Source organism: Manis javanica, chromosome 5 (genome assembly GCF_040802235.1).
Source record: "Manis javanica isolate MJ-LG chromosome 5, MJ_LKY, whole genome shotgun sequence".
In the NCBI taxonomy this organism is placed as follows: Eukaryota; Metazoa; Chordata; class Mammalia; order Pholidota; family Manidae; genus Manis; species Manis javanica.
This window is the reverse complement of record NC_133160.1, coordinates 44,449,028-44,464,737: the sequence shown is the minus strand read 5'-3', so window position 1 is coordinate 44,464,737 and position 15,710 is coordinate 44,449,028. Positions and strand designations below refer to the sequence as shown.

Genomic DNA, 15,710 nt, shown 5'->3' with positions numbered 1-15,710 from the left:
ATGCAGAACCCCCAAGGGGTGGAGGACCACTCAGAGCATCGTCTCTCGTGCCTGTGCTTTTGAGGATGTGGGGTGTCTGAGGTGGGGTTCCTGAGCCCACACCTGCAGCCACGTGTCCTCCCACACGAGGAGACAAGGAGCCTCCTTATCTGCAACTAATCACAGGGATGCGGAGGGGTGGTGAGCAGGTGTTTCAAGATACCCTGGATCCTAGCATTTAAGCTTGGCATTGACCTCATCCAGGTGAGAAATGGGGAAGCATGACCCCAAGTGGCTCTCTTGTCTAAGTAATGAGGCCGTTGTGGGAGCCAGAAGATTTGTCTGGCGTCTCACACGTGTCTTTGGTTGTCTGCCTGGAGGGGCGCACTTGGGTTTCCTGGCTTCCAGAGGCCAGCCCAGCACCAGGCCACTTGGCGACTTCACCTCACCCCGGGGCTCCTTTCGTCAGTGAACGACTTTAGCAAAACAAGCGCTTCTGGAGCTTGGTCATGGGCTGCCATCGGCGGCCTCCGAAGGCAGTGGGCTGGGCTGGGCTGGGCTGGGCTGGGCAGAATCCTAGACGTGGGCCCCTACAGGGCTGTGCCCTGATTCTCAGAACCTGTGAGGAAGAGAAGCTTGGTGACTGCTGCGCTGTGTGGCAGAGCTGACCTCCGGGTCAGGGGCTTAGGCAGGTGAACCTGAGCAAGGTCCCTCAAGAGAAGAAGGGGGAGCCAGAGAGATCAGGAGTGTGAGAAGGACCCCAACACGGTAGCTGGGTGGAAGCTGAGGGGCCGTGTGACAAGGAATGCAGGTGGCCTCCAGGAGCACTGAGTGGCCCCCAGCTGACAGCCAGCAAGGACACAGGATTCAGCTGTACAGCCACAAGGAACCAAATTCTGCCATCAATCTGAATGTGTGTGGGAATGATTCTCTCCAGGCTTCTGGGAGGACTACAGCCCTGTCCACTCCTTGATTATGGCCTTGTGAGCCTCTGCAATCCAGCCAGGCTGTGCTGGACTTCTGACCTACAGAACCAGTTGCTAATCAAACTGGTGCTGTTTTAAGCTGCTTCGTTTGTGGGAATTTGCTGCTCAGCAATAGAAAATGAAGACAAAGGTTTACAAGGGAGGTGTGGAGGTTCTGGTCATTTAACCCTTAAAATGTTTTTGTCCTGGTTGATAGGGAAGAAGGCTGCCAAGAAATACAGCCAACAGTGGCACAACAGATAGCACCAGTATACTTTTCCCTATCAAGATAACCTTTTTATGACAAATAACTTAACTCTGATTCGCAGTTTGGGAGTTTGGTTTGTAGGAATCTGGGTGTGTATTTTGTATTTTCTGTGTAGTGCTGGTAAGCACTTGATGAAACTGAAGACCTCAGGAGCCCTGAAGGGGCACAGGCACATTTCTGGTCTGAGTTTTACTTGCCATCCCCTGGATACAAGGAGGAGCACAGGGAGACATTGCATCTGAAAATAACACAGGGCTCTGACACTCTGGACCCACATCCCACCATTAATTGTCCTTTCAAGTGGATCAAGCATCCTTCCTCAGAATTTACAGCCCTCCTGTGAATTCAAACATCCTGGAGAAGTCACATGTGTTAATTAAGCCTCACACACTTGGCTGTGAATATGAATTGGACTAGGGTACTCTTTCCTGGAAGAGCCAGGAGCTTCTGGAAGGTCTAGCAAACAGGCAGAATAAGCTTGGTCCACCTGTTCCACTGATAGGTGGCATGAGGCACAAGATCTCTGGCACAGGCAAGTCTTTGCTGGAGCTAGTGAGTGGGAGGGGACACCCCAGTGGTGGCTGGGGTCCTGATGGTTTTACACGCCTTCCCTTCCCCTTCAAGATCTCAGAGAAATTCCCTCAGGCAGCCCCACTGTGTTTTAGATTTATCTGGGATGGGATGCTTTTTGTCCAGTTCTGCATTTCCTGTCAGGTCTGCCCTGGAAACAACAGGTCATTGGAGAGAAGGGACCTAACCGGGAGTAATGGTCAGGAAGTGAGCAGAACAGGGGCTAACTGGGAGGGCTGTATGTAACCTCAGGGGTGGATTTGGCAGGACAGCTCCCCTGTAAAGGGCTGGGTGAAGGGGGTGAAGTACTTCTTCCCTTGAGCACCAAGCTGCCTTCCTGACATGGGTCATGTGCATTTCTTCCTTAGCACCAAAAGATCCCACAGAGAAGCTAGGAGAGGGTCTTTCTCCAAAAAATGCTAATAAATCGTACATTTGGCCATAGAGCCCACATTTCAGCCAATGATCATGTGTTGCCATCTTCTTCATCTTTGGACCCTGTAAGTGAAATCCTGCCCACTTTAGAAGTTAATATAAATATTTCTATGTCCACCTAGAGACATTTCTTTGAACTGAATGTCAGAAAGATCATCAAAGCCAAGGGCATCTACTCAGTGTCCTCAAAACAGCTCCCAACCCAAGCCCAGAAGTAGGACCTCTTACAGGGGGGGTCGAACGGCGTGTAAGGTCCTTCATCCTCCTCCTCCTCCTCCTCCTCTTCCTCCTCGTCATTCTCGTTGTTCTCATTGTCCTCATTCTCATTCTCTGTCTCGTTGTCAGCCTCAGCAACAACATTGTCCCTCCGAGACCCGTTCACACCTCTGTCTGGGGCATTGCTGGGTCCTGTCCCATTCTCCATGGTGTGCTTAATTGGGATTTTGATGGCCACCTCGGATTCGCCATTAGTGTAAGCCCTGCTGTTTATCAGTCTTTGCCTCTGGAAAGAGAAAGCCACATGCTTACCATGGTCAAAGGGACTTGAAGTCCTTATTCCTGGAATGCCAGCTATTGGGATCTTTCCCAGGCAACTGACAAGGAGATACTTTCAGGGGTCTCTGCAGTCAAGTCTTAAGGGCTTCCTCAAAGTGAAAACCAACTCAGACAACCTCTTCTGGGAGGAAGAATTAACCTTTTATGACCTACTGGAACTTGCAAATCCCCTTAAGAAGAAAGTTCTTATGTCTCAGATGCATAATTCTTCTACTAGAATTCTTGTCCCTGTACCCTTTCCTTTCTAGATTGTAGGACTCCCTTGGTCCATATATGAGACAGCCACACAAATTTGTTTGGACTAGTGTGTCACTAAGGCTGCCACTCCAGAAAAAGGAATACTCAGGAAAATTCAGACCAGAGGCTCTCATTACTTTAAATTAAGGTAACCTAGATGTAGCAACTGATTTTGTCAAGTTCACATCAGAGGGCTTTATTCAAATGGAAGATGAAAAGAAAAATGACAGGTTGAAGGGAGAGGAGAGTTTCTTTATGTAACTGGGAGCTATATCAGGTCTCTCAACTTGTGGAGGGAAGAGCAAAGACCAGGAAGTACAGCTGGCCCAGTGAGCGAAGGTCTGGGAAATGGCTGAGGGACTTTGTTGCATCAGACCATGAGTTAGGTGCTCCTGCTTTCAGACTGGGAAACTCTCTCCCCTTCCCAAGGTTCCCCAACCCTGCTTTCCCAGATACCTCATTGATCAACATGCGACTGGCCATGGAGAGTCGGGTCTTGGGGGGGAAATGGCTGGTGATCATGATTCGAAGGCCAGCCTCGGAGAAGGAAAGCTGGTGCGGGCAGGCTGACAGCAGCTCATCTACCATGATCACTGATGCTTTGCGGTGGACACTGGCTGGGGAATTAGATGGAGAATCAAAGTAACACTGAGGCTCGGAGCAGGAAGGACACACTCTGTCTTCATTACCTTCCTCTTCCTTCCTCTTTCCCTTGCTTCCCGCTATCTATGTGTCCTTCCTTCCTTCTTTCCTTCCTCCCTTCTACCCATCTATCCTTTTTTACACCTGCCCAGTAAATGATAATTTTCTGTTCCTCTAAGAATGTTTTTCACTCGACAGTACTATATCATTCCTCCTAACATATCAACTGCTTAATAAGAATCTATTAATATAAGAATTACTTTGAAAAACAAAAGGCGACATTGTGTATCACTTTGCAGCTTGGAAGTGTAGCCTGAAAGTGAGTTTGGATATAACAATATGCTGATAACAACTATTATTAATGGAATATTTTACATACTTTATCTCATTTACTCATTATGAAAATCACTTTTTGCACAACAGAAAGCTGAGGCTCAGGGCAGTGAAGTAATTTACCTTACGGTCACACAACCAGACGGGGCTGTGACAGAATCAATACCTCAAAGGCCGCGGTCTTCCTTGCACCGTCCTGTCCTACTTTCCCTGTATCATGCCCAGCAAGTCCATGGGGATTCCCTAGTCGGCTCGCCCCCAGGTGTGGGATGCCCGGGAGTAGCAAGGGGAGGGAGGAGCTGGCAGGGCGAGCGCCCGGGCGGGCGGGTGGCGGCGCGCACACGGGCGGCGCGGGTACCTTTCGTGAGCAGCACCACAGTTGCGTCGCAGTTGCTGCTGTCGTCAATTTCAGCGTTGCTGGCCAAGCCGTTGACCATATTTCCTGCACCTTTTGTCCTCCTTTCAAAGCAGTGATGTATGCAGGCGTTATATCTGGACAGCGTAGGGAGCAGAAGAGTCCGTCAGCCTGCCTCCCTCCCCCAGCTCCCCGAAGGTCCCTGCAGCTCTCAGTGTGAACACGTTGTGGGGGACCCCACACCCCAAGTTACTCACACTATTATTGCATCATCCCACTTGCCCTCAGCATACCCAACCTGTCCTATTTTCCAATTGAAGGCTATGTGTGAGACTAAGACCGATGTTACACACATAATAAAGAGGGACGCACTGCTTTCCTGGCAACCTCTTCCACGCCGACAGAGAAGCCTTCAGGGCTGAGTTGCCTGACGCAGAGTCGGTGCTGATACTCATTGGGGTGGGTGAGATCTGCCTCCTCTGGGCCATGTCTCCAGAGCCTCTGTGGCCAGGGACACCCTCCGTGGGGGAAGGAGAGCTGTCTCACTTCTGCTGCTCCCCGGGGTGCCGTGCCTGCCAGCCTAGGTCTCGGTGTGTCTTTGGTTCCTGAGGTCACAGTCTGGGATCCTGAGAATCTCCGTTATTACGATTGCACCATAATTCCAGGTCTGATGGGCTCTTGGCTTATGAAAAATCCAGAATGTCTGAGCACATTGTGCAGTACTAACGTGTATGTTGGGAGGGAAGAAGCTTATACAAGCTCCTAGGATGTATTTGGCAGGTAAATGTTCTGGTTGCTTTATCTTCCGTTTCAGAAGACTCCCACCAAGGAATCCCAGGAAACCCGCAGGCAGAGACAGCTGGGTGGAGCTCCCAGGGCGTCCCAGGCCACTGCCTTTCCCCGACTCACAGACCTAATGGCCTTGGTGGCTTACCCGCCTTGGGAAGACCCACTAGGGTGTCCCACCAGCTTGACTTCTGGCCTCCTTTAGGAATGGCAGCCAGGCCTGGTGACACCACGTTGCCAGCTGGCAGGCCCCTGGAGCTGATTCCCCACACATGCTTCTCTACCTTATTGCCTTTGCTGCCACAGATATGAGGATCTGAGGAGCCCCGACTGTATCCTGTGCCTTCTCTTCACCTGGTGCAGCTCTGGGACACAATGGCCATCATGATCTCTGTGGCTGGGACTCCCTTTCCACCAGCCCCTTCCCATAGCCCCTGGGAACTTGAAGGCCTTTCTACATTGCATGAGGTAGAACAGAAACTAGCCCAAAGTGCTAGCTGTGGCTGGGGAAAGGGAAGCAGGCAGGCCAGTCCTGGGGGCCTCCCAGGGTTTATAAGAGGTGGGGAATAGAATTAGGACATCCTTATTTTGTAGCCCTAAAGAAATAATGGAGCCAGATTTTGAGCATCAGTGGCTACCCACATCACACACACACAGTCAGGAAACGGTGTGCCTGCTGATGGCAGAACCACTGCTTGGGACATAGCCTAGCCTGAACTGGGTCCATAGTTGACATATAGGAAACACAGAAGCCAAAGGAAGAGGCTGCAACTACACCATGGATGTAATCAACAATTTCCGATCTGTGGGAATCTCTGTGGCATAAACCAACTTAATCAAAGAAAAAAATGGCAAGGGGAAAAAATACAGAAGGAATTTATAGATGAAAAGAGATCCAAAAGATGGAGCAAGCAATTGTAATGGGTGCATTTTATTTGGATTCTGAGTCTTAAAATACATATGACACTTTTGAGACTAAAAGACAACTATAAAATGACACTTATGAGATGATTGAAAATTTGAACATCAATTTGATATTTAAGTACATTGAGGAATTTGCATTAATTTTAGGTGGGATAATAATGTGGTTATGCTAAAAATGAGTCCTCGTAGAGACGTATACCGAGGTTTTTAGACATGACTTGGTATGATGTCTGGGACTTTGAGGCTAGGGAGGGAGGGAAACGGATGGGGTGGGTGGAGCAACTGTGGTTGATGGTGGTTGGTGCTGGCAATGAGCACGTGGGGTTCATTGTACTGTTCTGTGGACTTTTGTATATATTCAGCATTCTTCTTAATGAAAAGGTCTCCCCACTTCCTAGATTCAGCATGAGCCTTGCCCTACTGATGGAGCTATGGGGGAGAGGGGGCGTCTCCATCATCTTCACTTGGAACATTTTCCCCATAGAAATACTGACTTGCAGGAGGGTTTGCTTTTAACACAACTGTGTGCTATACATTTATTTGGATTTGTACAACAGGATAATAATAATATGCCTATTATTATAAGAGCTTTCTTTTTTATGGTTAATATTCTATTGTGTATAGGTACCACCTCTTCCTTATTCATTCATCTACTGATGGACACTTAGGTTGCTTCCATATCTTGGCTATTGTAAATAGTGCTGCAATAAATATAGGAGGGCATATATATTTTCAAATTAGTGGTTTTGTTTTCTTTGGGTAAATTCCTAGAAGTAGAATTATTGGATCATATGATATTTCTATTTTTAATTTTTTAGGAACCTCCATACTGCTTTCCATAGTGACTGCACCAATTTACATCCCCACCAACAGTGCAGGAGGGCTCTCTTTTCTCCAGTGAGAGCTTTCGTGAAACCACACATTGGTTAATAACTTAACTATTGCTGTCACATTGCATCCTTACAAAAAACCTTTGAGGTAGGATGTATTTATAATTCTGTTTTATAAAAGAGGAAACTGAGATCAAACTGGCTGAATACCTTGGCAAAGATCCCACTGCCAGTAAGTGGTGTGGTAGCTCTGCGGCCAGGACTGAACGTGAAGCACTTGGTCTTAACCACCAGACCTGACTGCCTCGTCCGAAGGCCGAATCCCAAAGCAGCAACCCTGATACAAAATAATCAGTCCTCACCAGGGTCACATAGGCCTTATGCTCCCTTAAGGTTACTACCTATCAGGCCAAACTGAAATTGCCTTTTGACCTTCAGACAGAATGCTTAAAGTCATTGCAAAGCATCTACCCAGGAGGCAGCGGACAATTCTAATATATGCTGTTTTTAACTGCTGCTGTTCTGTTTTATATTTTTAATTGAATGTTTTAAATTTTGTGCTTGCCCCTTGAAGCTATTTTACTGTGAAGCATGCAATTTTATAAATCAGATTTTATAAAACCCAATGATTAAAGCCTTTGATTGTGGAGTGAGTTGGCTAAAGAGCAGGGATTTCAACTTAGAACTTAGGACCAGAATTTATGCAGAAAAGTCCATGAGCACAGTAGCTGCCATTCCTGATTTATTTGTCTCCTGTTGGTTTGAACAGCTGGGAGGTTGGAAAAGCTGAGGCATCAGCAGAAATGTACCTCATTAGCTTTCAACACTGGCTATGGTTTAGGGGAGAGGAAGGAAATTGTTCCTGGTGTTAACTTAATGTCCACATCCCTGCCAGCAACTCATGGGCTTTATGATGTCTGCATAGAAGGGTGCAGTGGTCCCAGGATGCGCACTAGCACAGTTAGCACAGTTCCTCAGCCCTTCTTCCCTTTAGTCCAGCTTTAGTTTTGAAGACCTCCTTATTCTAGAAAGGTACTAGTGAATTTACTGTGGGACATGCTCTCATCTAAACTTAGATTCAAAACCCAAGATTAACGTTGGGCATACAGCAGACACTCAGTCTATCTTTCTGGAATAATTGACTGCCAACCCTTTCAAAAGGGAAGAAAATGACACTTGACTCTTTGGAAACTCAAACTTAGAGCCTTAAAAAAGAAAAAGATGAAATAATCAAATAAAAAACACTGAAAAGAGGATGTAAAAGAGGATGCATTGTTGAGGTCTCCCCACTCCAGCAATGATTCCCTAATAGTTTTGCTATTTGAGAAGAAAGAGGAGCAAGATGGATGCTCCCATCTTTCCTTTAGAGTCTAGAAATCTTGGAAACCCTAAAGTATGAGAAACATACTTGGAAACTTGGAAATTTGGGGTGGGGAAGCCACCTATTGGTATTTCTGCATGGAAGGTGATTAAGTGTTAAAAGCACTTGATTTCTTCATCAGTTATCTCATGATAACTCCACACCAGAAATGCCTTCTTCCAGTAACAAGACCCAGATATTGGGTCCACATGGAACATCGGACATTCTTGAAGGGAAGGCTGGATGCCATATTGAGTGGATTGGCAGCAGATGGCTTACAGCCCCTTCTGGACATCAGCCAATCCAGCTCCTATCTTCAGTGCTCACGTGACATTTGCAAATGGCCACACTGATTTTTCCTAACAAGTCTTTCAGACACTAGTGGCTGGAATTAATTTTCTTCAGGTCTCAAGAGCAAGGAAAACTTGACATGTCAGTTTCACACTGGTACCGATATGTCCAAAGTGGCAATTTCTGATAGTGTCCTGCTTTCCTGGTCCCTGAGAAAGTAGTCACTCCTACAGGCATGTATGCTGAGGAAAGCAGGGGCTAACTTAGAGTAAGAGATGGGTCCCAAGGGGCCATCAGTGGCAGTATGGCATATCGCTGCATTATTTATAAGCTCCTCATCTCAATAGTACTTGGCAGAAAGACAAACCAGCAGGTTCACAACTGTAATGCCTACATTTTATCTGAGAGTGTAAGAAACATCACCAATAGGATTCTTGATATAAATAGTAAGCTACCTAGACTCCAGGGGAGAAAGAACATATGATGTAGTGGTTTTAAAATATATCCACTCCTCCTTTCCAAAACTAAAGTTAGACCCCTTGAATGTGGACTAGGTTTAGTGACTCCCTTCTAATAAGTAGAATACGGCAGAACTGACAGTGTGTGACTTGTGAGGTTATAAAAAGGCTTGTAGGGTCTTTCTTGCTCTCCTGAATCACCGGCTGTGGAGGAAACCAGCTCCACTTACAGGGACTCCAGCAGCCCCCAGGAGAGGTGCATGTGGTGAAGAACTGAGGCCTCCAGCCAACAGCCAGCATCAACTTGCCAACCATGCATGTGGGCCATCTCAGAGCCCCCATCAGGTAGATGATGGACACCCTGGCCTACTTCTTACCTGCAACTTCGTGAAAGACCCTGAGCTAGAACCCTACAGTTAAGCTGCTCTTGGACGTCATAACTCTCAGAAACTGTGTGAGATAACACATTTGTGGTTTTAAGCCATTCATTCTTGGAGTCATTAGCTATACAGCAATAGATGACTGATATGATATGAACAATAGGAGTCTGCAGGTATTTAATCTGTGGCTTTAGTCATCTCTTAACTAGCTCTGGCCCCCTCTTCCCTTACTCTATACAGAAATACAACTTAATGAATTTTACCTTCTTTCTGGTTATGAAAGACAGGGAAGAGACAGCCAAAAGCTAGGTTGCCAGGTCCAGAAGAGGGTGTCAGGGTTTGAGAGATTTCTCAAATTAAACATGAAGCTTCAATTCTATCATCACATATGGGTTGGAAGGGTCTTTGCAATTGTTACTAATCAAAATTGCAGTGATTCTCAGCAGGTTGCCCAGGGAACCAAGCGAGTCTGAGATGGTGTGCGTTGAAAGCCAACCAGACACCTGTCCTGTGCCTGGCTCCTCTTTCCACACTGTCACATAGTGGTGAAGGCAGGAAACGGTTTTGGAAAAGAAACTAAGAAGGCATTTTACTTACTTCATGATAACAATGTAGATAAGATACATCAGGACAAGGACTAAAGACTCCCACCTGTATACAAATCAAGAAAGTCAAGTTAAAAAGAAAGTCACCACAGGCAGATGAGCAGCACATCAGCCTGTCCTCAAAGGCATGCCTGATGTGAATGGCAGCTCAGCCTGCGCAGCGTGGCAGGGAAAATGCTGACGGCCCAGCTGGTTGCAGATGCTTCCTGGGCTACAGCATCTTCATGCTGCCTACCGCTTCCGGGGATCTTTCTCTTCCTTCTCTGTTAAAAGGAAATGCTCTTTCTTCTGCAAGTCACTCACCCCAGAGTTCTTTGAATGCAGCAAGACTCCTATAATACTGCTGAAATATAGGCCTATATTCATAAATCTGCCCACAGCTTAGTCATTTACTGAAACTATTCAGATATATTTACAAAGAGAAAACTAGGGGGATTGACAGGGGAGACCAAGGAGTTGTTGGATACAGAGGAGCAAAGCATGAGAGAGGGAGAGAGGGAGAGGAAGGGAGAGAGGAAGAAGGAGGGAGGGAGAGGTTCCCTTTCAGCTGTACCACACTCCAACTTTTCTTCTGTCCCCCTAACTTCTCCTCTGTCCCCTTTGCCCCTCCACATCCTCAGTTCAACCTCTAACCACCAACCCACTTCTCTATGCACACATCCTCCCTAGGTAATGTCAGCCAGTCCTTTTGCTGTAGACACCGACAGGCCCATCCACTCCATACCTCTCCCCAGTTCCAGGTTCACATTGCCAGCTGTCAGTATGGCCTGTCTGCATGGTGTCTAAATGCATGTCAGAACCAAATTCTTAATTCCTATGTCCTGGCTTCATTTTTCCCCAGGCTTTGCCATCTCAGCAAAGTGAACTATTCCCTACCCAGTTAAACCCCACATCTGGAAATCAACAAGGAGCTCCCCTTTACCCTTACCTCACACCCACTGGGACTTGGTCCTCTGCTCCCAGGACTGTGGTTTCTGCCCCTCTCCTCATACCTCCTTGGTCCACCTTAACTGTAGACTCTGAACTGGTTTGCTTGATGTGACTGTATACACCATTCTGCTTAAAACTCTTCAATTGCTTCCCAACATACTTGAGGAAACAATAAAAGGTAACCCTTCTCTGCAAAACCTGAGTCTTTTTCCTTCAACCCCAAATCATCTTATGCCTCATCAGTGTTCCACCATACTGGTCTCCTTTCATTTGCACATTCCAAGATCTTTTCTTCTCCTCAGAACCTTTGCATTTACTGTTCCCTCTGCCAGGAATGCTTTTCCCTCCACTCCTTTGCTGGCTGCTTTTATCCTGCAAAAATTAGCTTTAATGTCACCTCCTCTGAGAAGTCTTCCCTGGTTACTCCTCCTTTAGTTTATATCACATGACCCTGTTTATGTTCTTCAAACCTCTGACCAGTCAGTGATTCTCTTGTTTGTTTACTGATTACTTACTCATATCCCAATTTCTAGTGATCACTTGATACCACTCCTCACACCTGGCCCTGACCTCAGCTCTCTGGGGATAACTCCCTCTCCAGCTGTCTGCTGCTGTCCTCTCTCCAGAAAAGAGCAGCCTTCCCCTCATCTGTACAGGTGAGACTTCCTCTAAACAGCAATTTGTAGTTGTAAGACACCACCAGTGGCCTGAAGATGGTTCCTATCTCATTGAAACCAGTGTACATGTGGCACAAACTTCTGTCAACACTGAGGGCCTTGCTGAGCTGTCATCATGGATTCATGCACTTTCCTCTGCAGGGTGAATATACATCCTGATTCCTGATAGGTGCTTCTCTGATACTTTCTGTTTAAATGTCTTTCTGGGCAGGTATCTAACTGAAAAGCATCCAACAGATATTCCCCTGCCTCTTGCCTGCTAATAGAACCCCACTCTGTTGAGGCAGCAAATGGGGACCCCCAAGGAGGGTGAACCCATCACCAGGATAAATAATGATTGGTCTAAAGTCGTACTTCTATCCCCACCCTGGCCATCTATTTGTCAAGGCAGACCCAGGTGTGACCAAAAGATGAAGGTGGGAAGGTGTTGAATAAAACAGCACAGCCCCTTCTTTCTCCTTCTTGTTTCTGAACCAGACTTGATGGCTGGAACAGTCATCTTGGGATTGTCAAGGAAGGGCCAAGCCTGTGCAGCTGGGTGCTTGCTATGTAAGAAAAATAAATCACTATTTTTTTTTAATCCACTGCAGCTACTTTCTTTTTTATTACCTGCTATTAAAAGCCTTCCGTCTGCCACTTTTTAGTGACTTACTACAGAATGCTACCTCAGGAATGGTAAAGGAACCAAGCCTGTGCCGGGGGTACCTTGTCCTTGTGTGTTTGTAGTTGACAAGGCTCCTTTCCTCTGAAGGAGTACTCTAGTTTCAAAATAAACACAAGTCAATTTAGCTTCCTTTTGAGGACTAGATGTGAATTGGTTCCCTGCTCTGAAATCACTAGGACATGGTGGAATGTTCTACAACAGGAATGGAACTCACTATTTAAGGTATTTATTGAAATATTACTGTGCTTAAATTGCAAAGACTGAAGAACCTGGCTTTAAAGGGAGAAATAAGAGAAATCGGCTCCTAGATACACCCTTTCAGCAACCAGTGCTTGTGGTTGGTTAGGTAAGAAGGTAAGAAATGTGGACCGTGAGAAATATCTTGAAGTTCAATATATTTTGCATTAAAATAAGAGCTGAAATCCCTGGAAGTCCTAGAGCAGTTATAGGCCAGTGGCGCAGACTTTAATTTCTCAGTCTCAGTCATGGGAAAAATGTTCTCTGTCAGCCCATCCGCATAATAACAATAATTATGTAACAGGCCAGCAGTCTGGGAATGAGGTTCTGGTGCCATGAAAGCCTCCCCCTAGTTCTACCCTTTAGCTACGCCTGTGCATGAGTTATGATGCTGACACACTCCAGGCTGGAACAAAACATACTTGGGAGTTTGCAAGTCATTTATCTGTGGCCCTCCATGTCCTCAGTCATGTGAGAACCTTGGTGCTCAGCCTGAGGGTCTGACGATTTCAGAATTGGACCCTTCACTGCCAGCTTGGGGTTTGATCCTAAGAACCTGGGGTTCTATCCTCCTAACATCAAAGGAGGCTTGGTCTTTGAAATGAAGAGGAAGTAGACTCTCCCTTTCTTGCTCCATACTGTCTGAAGTATCCTAAAAGCCATTCTGAGGGTAAGGACTGAAGCAGGCTTCTCCTGAAACCTGCTTCCATCTCCTGCCATGCCTCCCACCAGCAAGGCGAGGGAGATGCAGAATGCAAAATGCATCTCCGGCTGCTGGGCAGTAAACCACCCATGGGTATTCTTCTGAAGGTTTTCTGCACAAAAGCTGCAGAAAAATTGAGATCAACTGTGATCATAACTTGTCTTTACAGCAGCCCTGTTAGCAAAGAGCAGCAACACTGAACAACACATACATACCTACGGTTTTCTAAAGTGATGGTTATGTCAACCACACCATCAGTCTGAGCAGGAATGCTTCGGCAAGCTCCCTTGTACTGCACTTAGTCCCCAAGGATGTTGTGGGGGATGGGTGTTAACGCACCATGAAGCAACCACGTCCAGGTGGATCTCCGGAAGCTTCTCCCTGACCTGAGGCATTCCCAGGCATTTCAGTCTCTTTCAGCCTACTGATCACTGTTACTCAGAGAAGACTCCCTCATTTTTTGTAAGTCAATATAGAGACTGTGGGTCTTAAAGCAACTTCTCTTAGGTGTCTCCTCCTTGCTCCCCAACAGAGGAGGTGGGGGGAAGTATCTTAATGCCAGGCATGGTGGGTAACATTGACCATCAGGGCAGCAGGTTCCCCGCCACTGCCAGATTCTGAAAACCCCAGAGATATTCTGGGACACAGAGACATCACTCCAACAAAGGAACAGCAGTCATTTTGCTGAAAATGAAGACTGGTGGACTCCATACTTCTTTTTCTAGCTCATTCCTAGCTGTGAAAAATCCTACTCAAGTCATCTACCTCCAGGGCCACACCTATTTGTCCCTAAGATGATATTTCTCATTACTTGACTTCCACAGGTCAGATATTTGAAAAAATATAGCAAGAATGCGGAATACACTCAATTTCTATTTCCATATCAAACATATTTGACTTGCTCGGAGCCTAACTCAAAAATGGGGTTTGGACAGGTAGCCCAAATGCAAATGTTACTGTGTATCTAATTTGAGCAAAATTTTTTTATCTATAAAAAAGTCATTCATTTTTCAGAGCTCTAAGATCTTCTTGAATGTCAGGCAGAACTTTAATGGGTTACAGGTCACTGACGTGCCTCTATGTCTGGTTCCTGAGATATACATGGGATTTGGAATATGCTGATGCCTTTTAGACACAATTTGAAATGATTAGTCAAATCTTAATCATGGCCTAGCAAAGGGCTAGAAAGGCATAGCTAAGTCATGCCATGTAACCTGGATGATAAAGGCAGGAAGATATCAGAACTCTAAATGGAAGCCCACCACCCATGCCCAAGGAAAAGTCCTCTGCTCTGTGAAAACTAATTTAATCTCTAGAGGTGAACAGAGGTTCCCAGGAAATGTTAGTTGTTCCAAGCTGCCAGGACATTTCCCTTTCCTTCCTAAACCCTGCCTCTGGTCTTCACTATATTTGATCTGCAACATAACAAAGGGAAACTGGAAGGGGAAAAGAGGTACTTACCAGGAAACCTGTTCATCATAAATGAACTGTGAAAAAAATAAAAAGAGTGGAAGATTAGACACATATGCAAACACATGCAGGCCTTAGGATTGCATGTTTTCTGCCCCCATTGCTAGCTGGGGTATCAGGGCTGGGGTTGGCCTGGATCACAGAGCACATGTGAGTAAACTGCCTTCAGCTGGTTTAGTCTCTGGCTAGTGTTAGTGGAAGGAGATGGTGCTGGAAGACGGGTGGGCAGAGGGTAGAAAGGAGAAGCGTCAGGTCATCCATTCATCCTGTAATTTCTGTCCAACAGTGGAGTGAGAGGGAAGCCGGACCAGCCTGCTATGCTGAGCAGACACAGTGAAGAATCGGCAAGGGGATGTAGGAGCCTGGCAGGTGCTCCTGAACGTTAGTCCTTATGAGCCTCCTGGAAGATGTCTGCGGGTCTCTATGCACAGTACTGCACCTCCAAGCATTTATGCAAGCACCTGGACTTCTATGTACTCAATATTTTTCTTTCAGTCAACCTATTTTTTTGTTTCCTTAGAAGAATTTATTTTCAAAGGAGACTTTGCATCACAACCAGAAGTGGAGAATCAGCACCACTTGCCACCACATGTAGAAGGTGAAAAATAAATGCAGTAGCAATAGTCACTGAAAATCCGGGCTGGACTCTGTCAGCTGTCCAAGCCCTGGGCCACAGGCCTGCCCTTCTGTTAAAGTTTAGTATGGGTCAAAAGTGGTGAAAGACCCCGATCAGTTTGGATCTGAAGAGAATACATAATAGGATTGAATTTATTTAATCCCTAGTCTATATCAACTATAATCACATCTCACTTTGGGGGAAAAATGGTGTAATCCTGGCCTCTGGTTTATGCAGGGAAACAGCCACAGAGAACATGAGTAATTTTCCTGGGGGGTGGGTGGTGGAGGGTAGCAAAAGCCAAGGGCTGGTTCAGAGCTCTTCCCACCCACGTGGGATATGCCTGCTTTGAGCACAGTCATTGATGAGTAGCTTTCCCTTCGGGGCAGTGGCCCTCCGGAGACTTTCAGGCAGCAGCCTCTGGACTGTAACTGCACTGC

General features: G+C 46.4%; 1 protein-coding gene across 1 annotated transcript in view; it reads right to left on the bottom strand.

The window, feature by feature from the left end:
• The window catches only part of SLC24A3 (solute carrier family 24 member 3), a 444,494-nt gene that overhangs the window by 28,430 nt on the left and 400,354 nt on the right, over window positions 1–15,710 (bottom strand). Inside the window, exons 8-12 of the mRNA XM_017666356.3 lie at window positions 14,646–14,671; window positions 9,966–10,019; window positions 4,343–4,476; window positions 3,466–3,626; window positions 2,446–2,719 (exon numbers count right to left, since the gene is read on the bottom strand). Coding sequence (XP_017521845.3) covers window positions 2,446–2,719; window positions 3,466–3,626; window positions 4,343–4,476; window positions 9,966–10,019; window positions 14,646–14,671 — 649 coding nt within the window. The remainder of the gene's footprint in view (window positions 1–2,445; window positions 2,720–3,465; window positions 3,627–4,342; window positions 4,477–9,965; window positions 10,020–14,645; window positions 14,672–15,710) is intronic.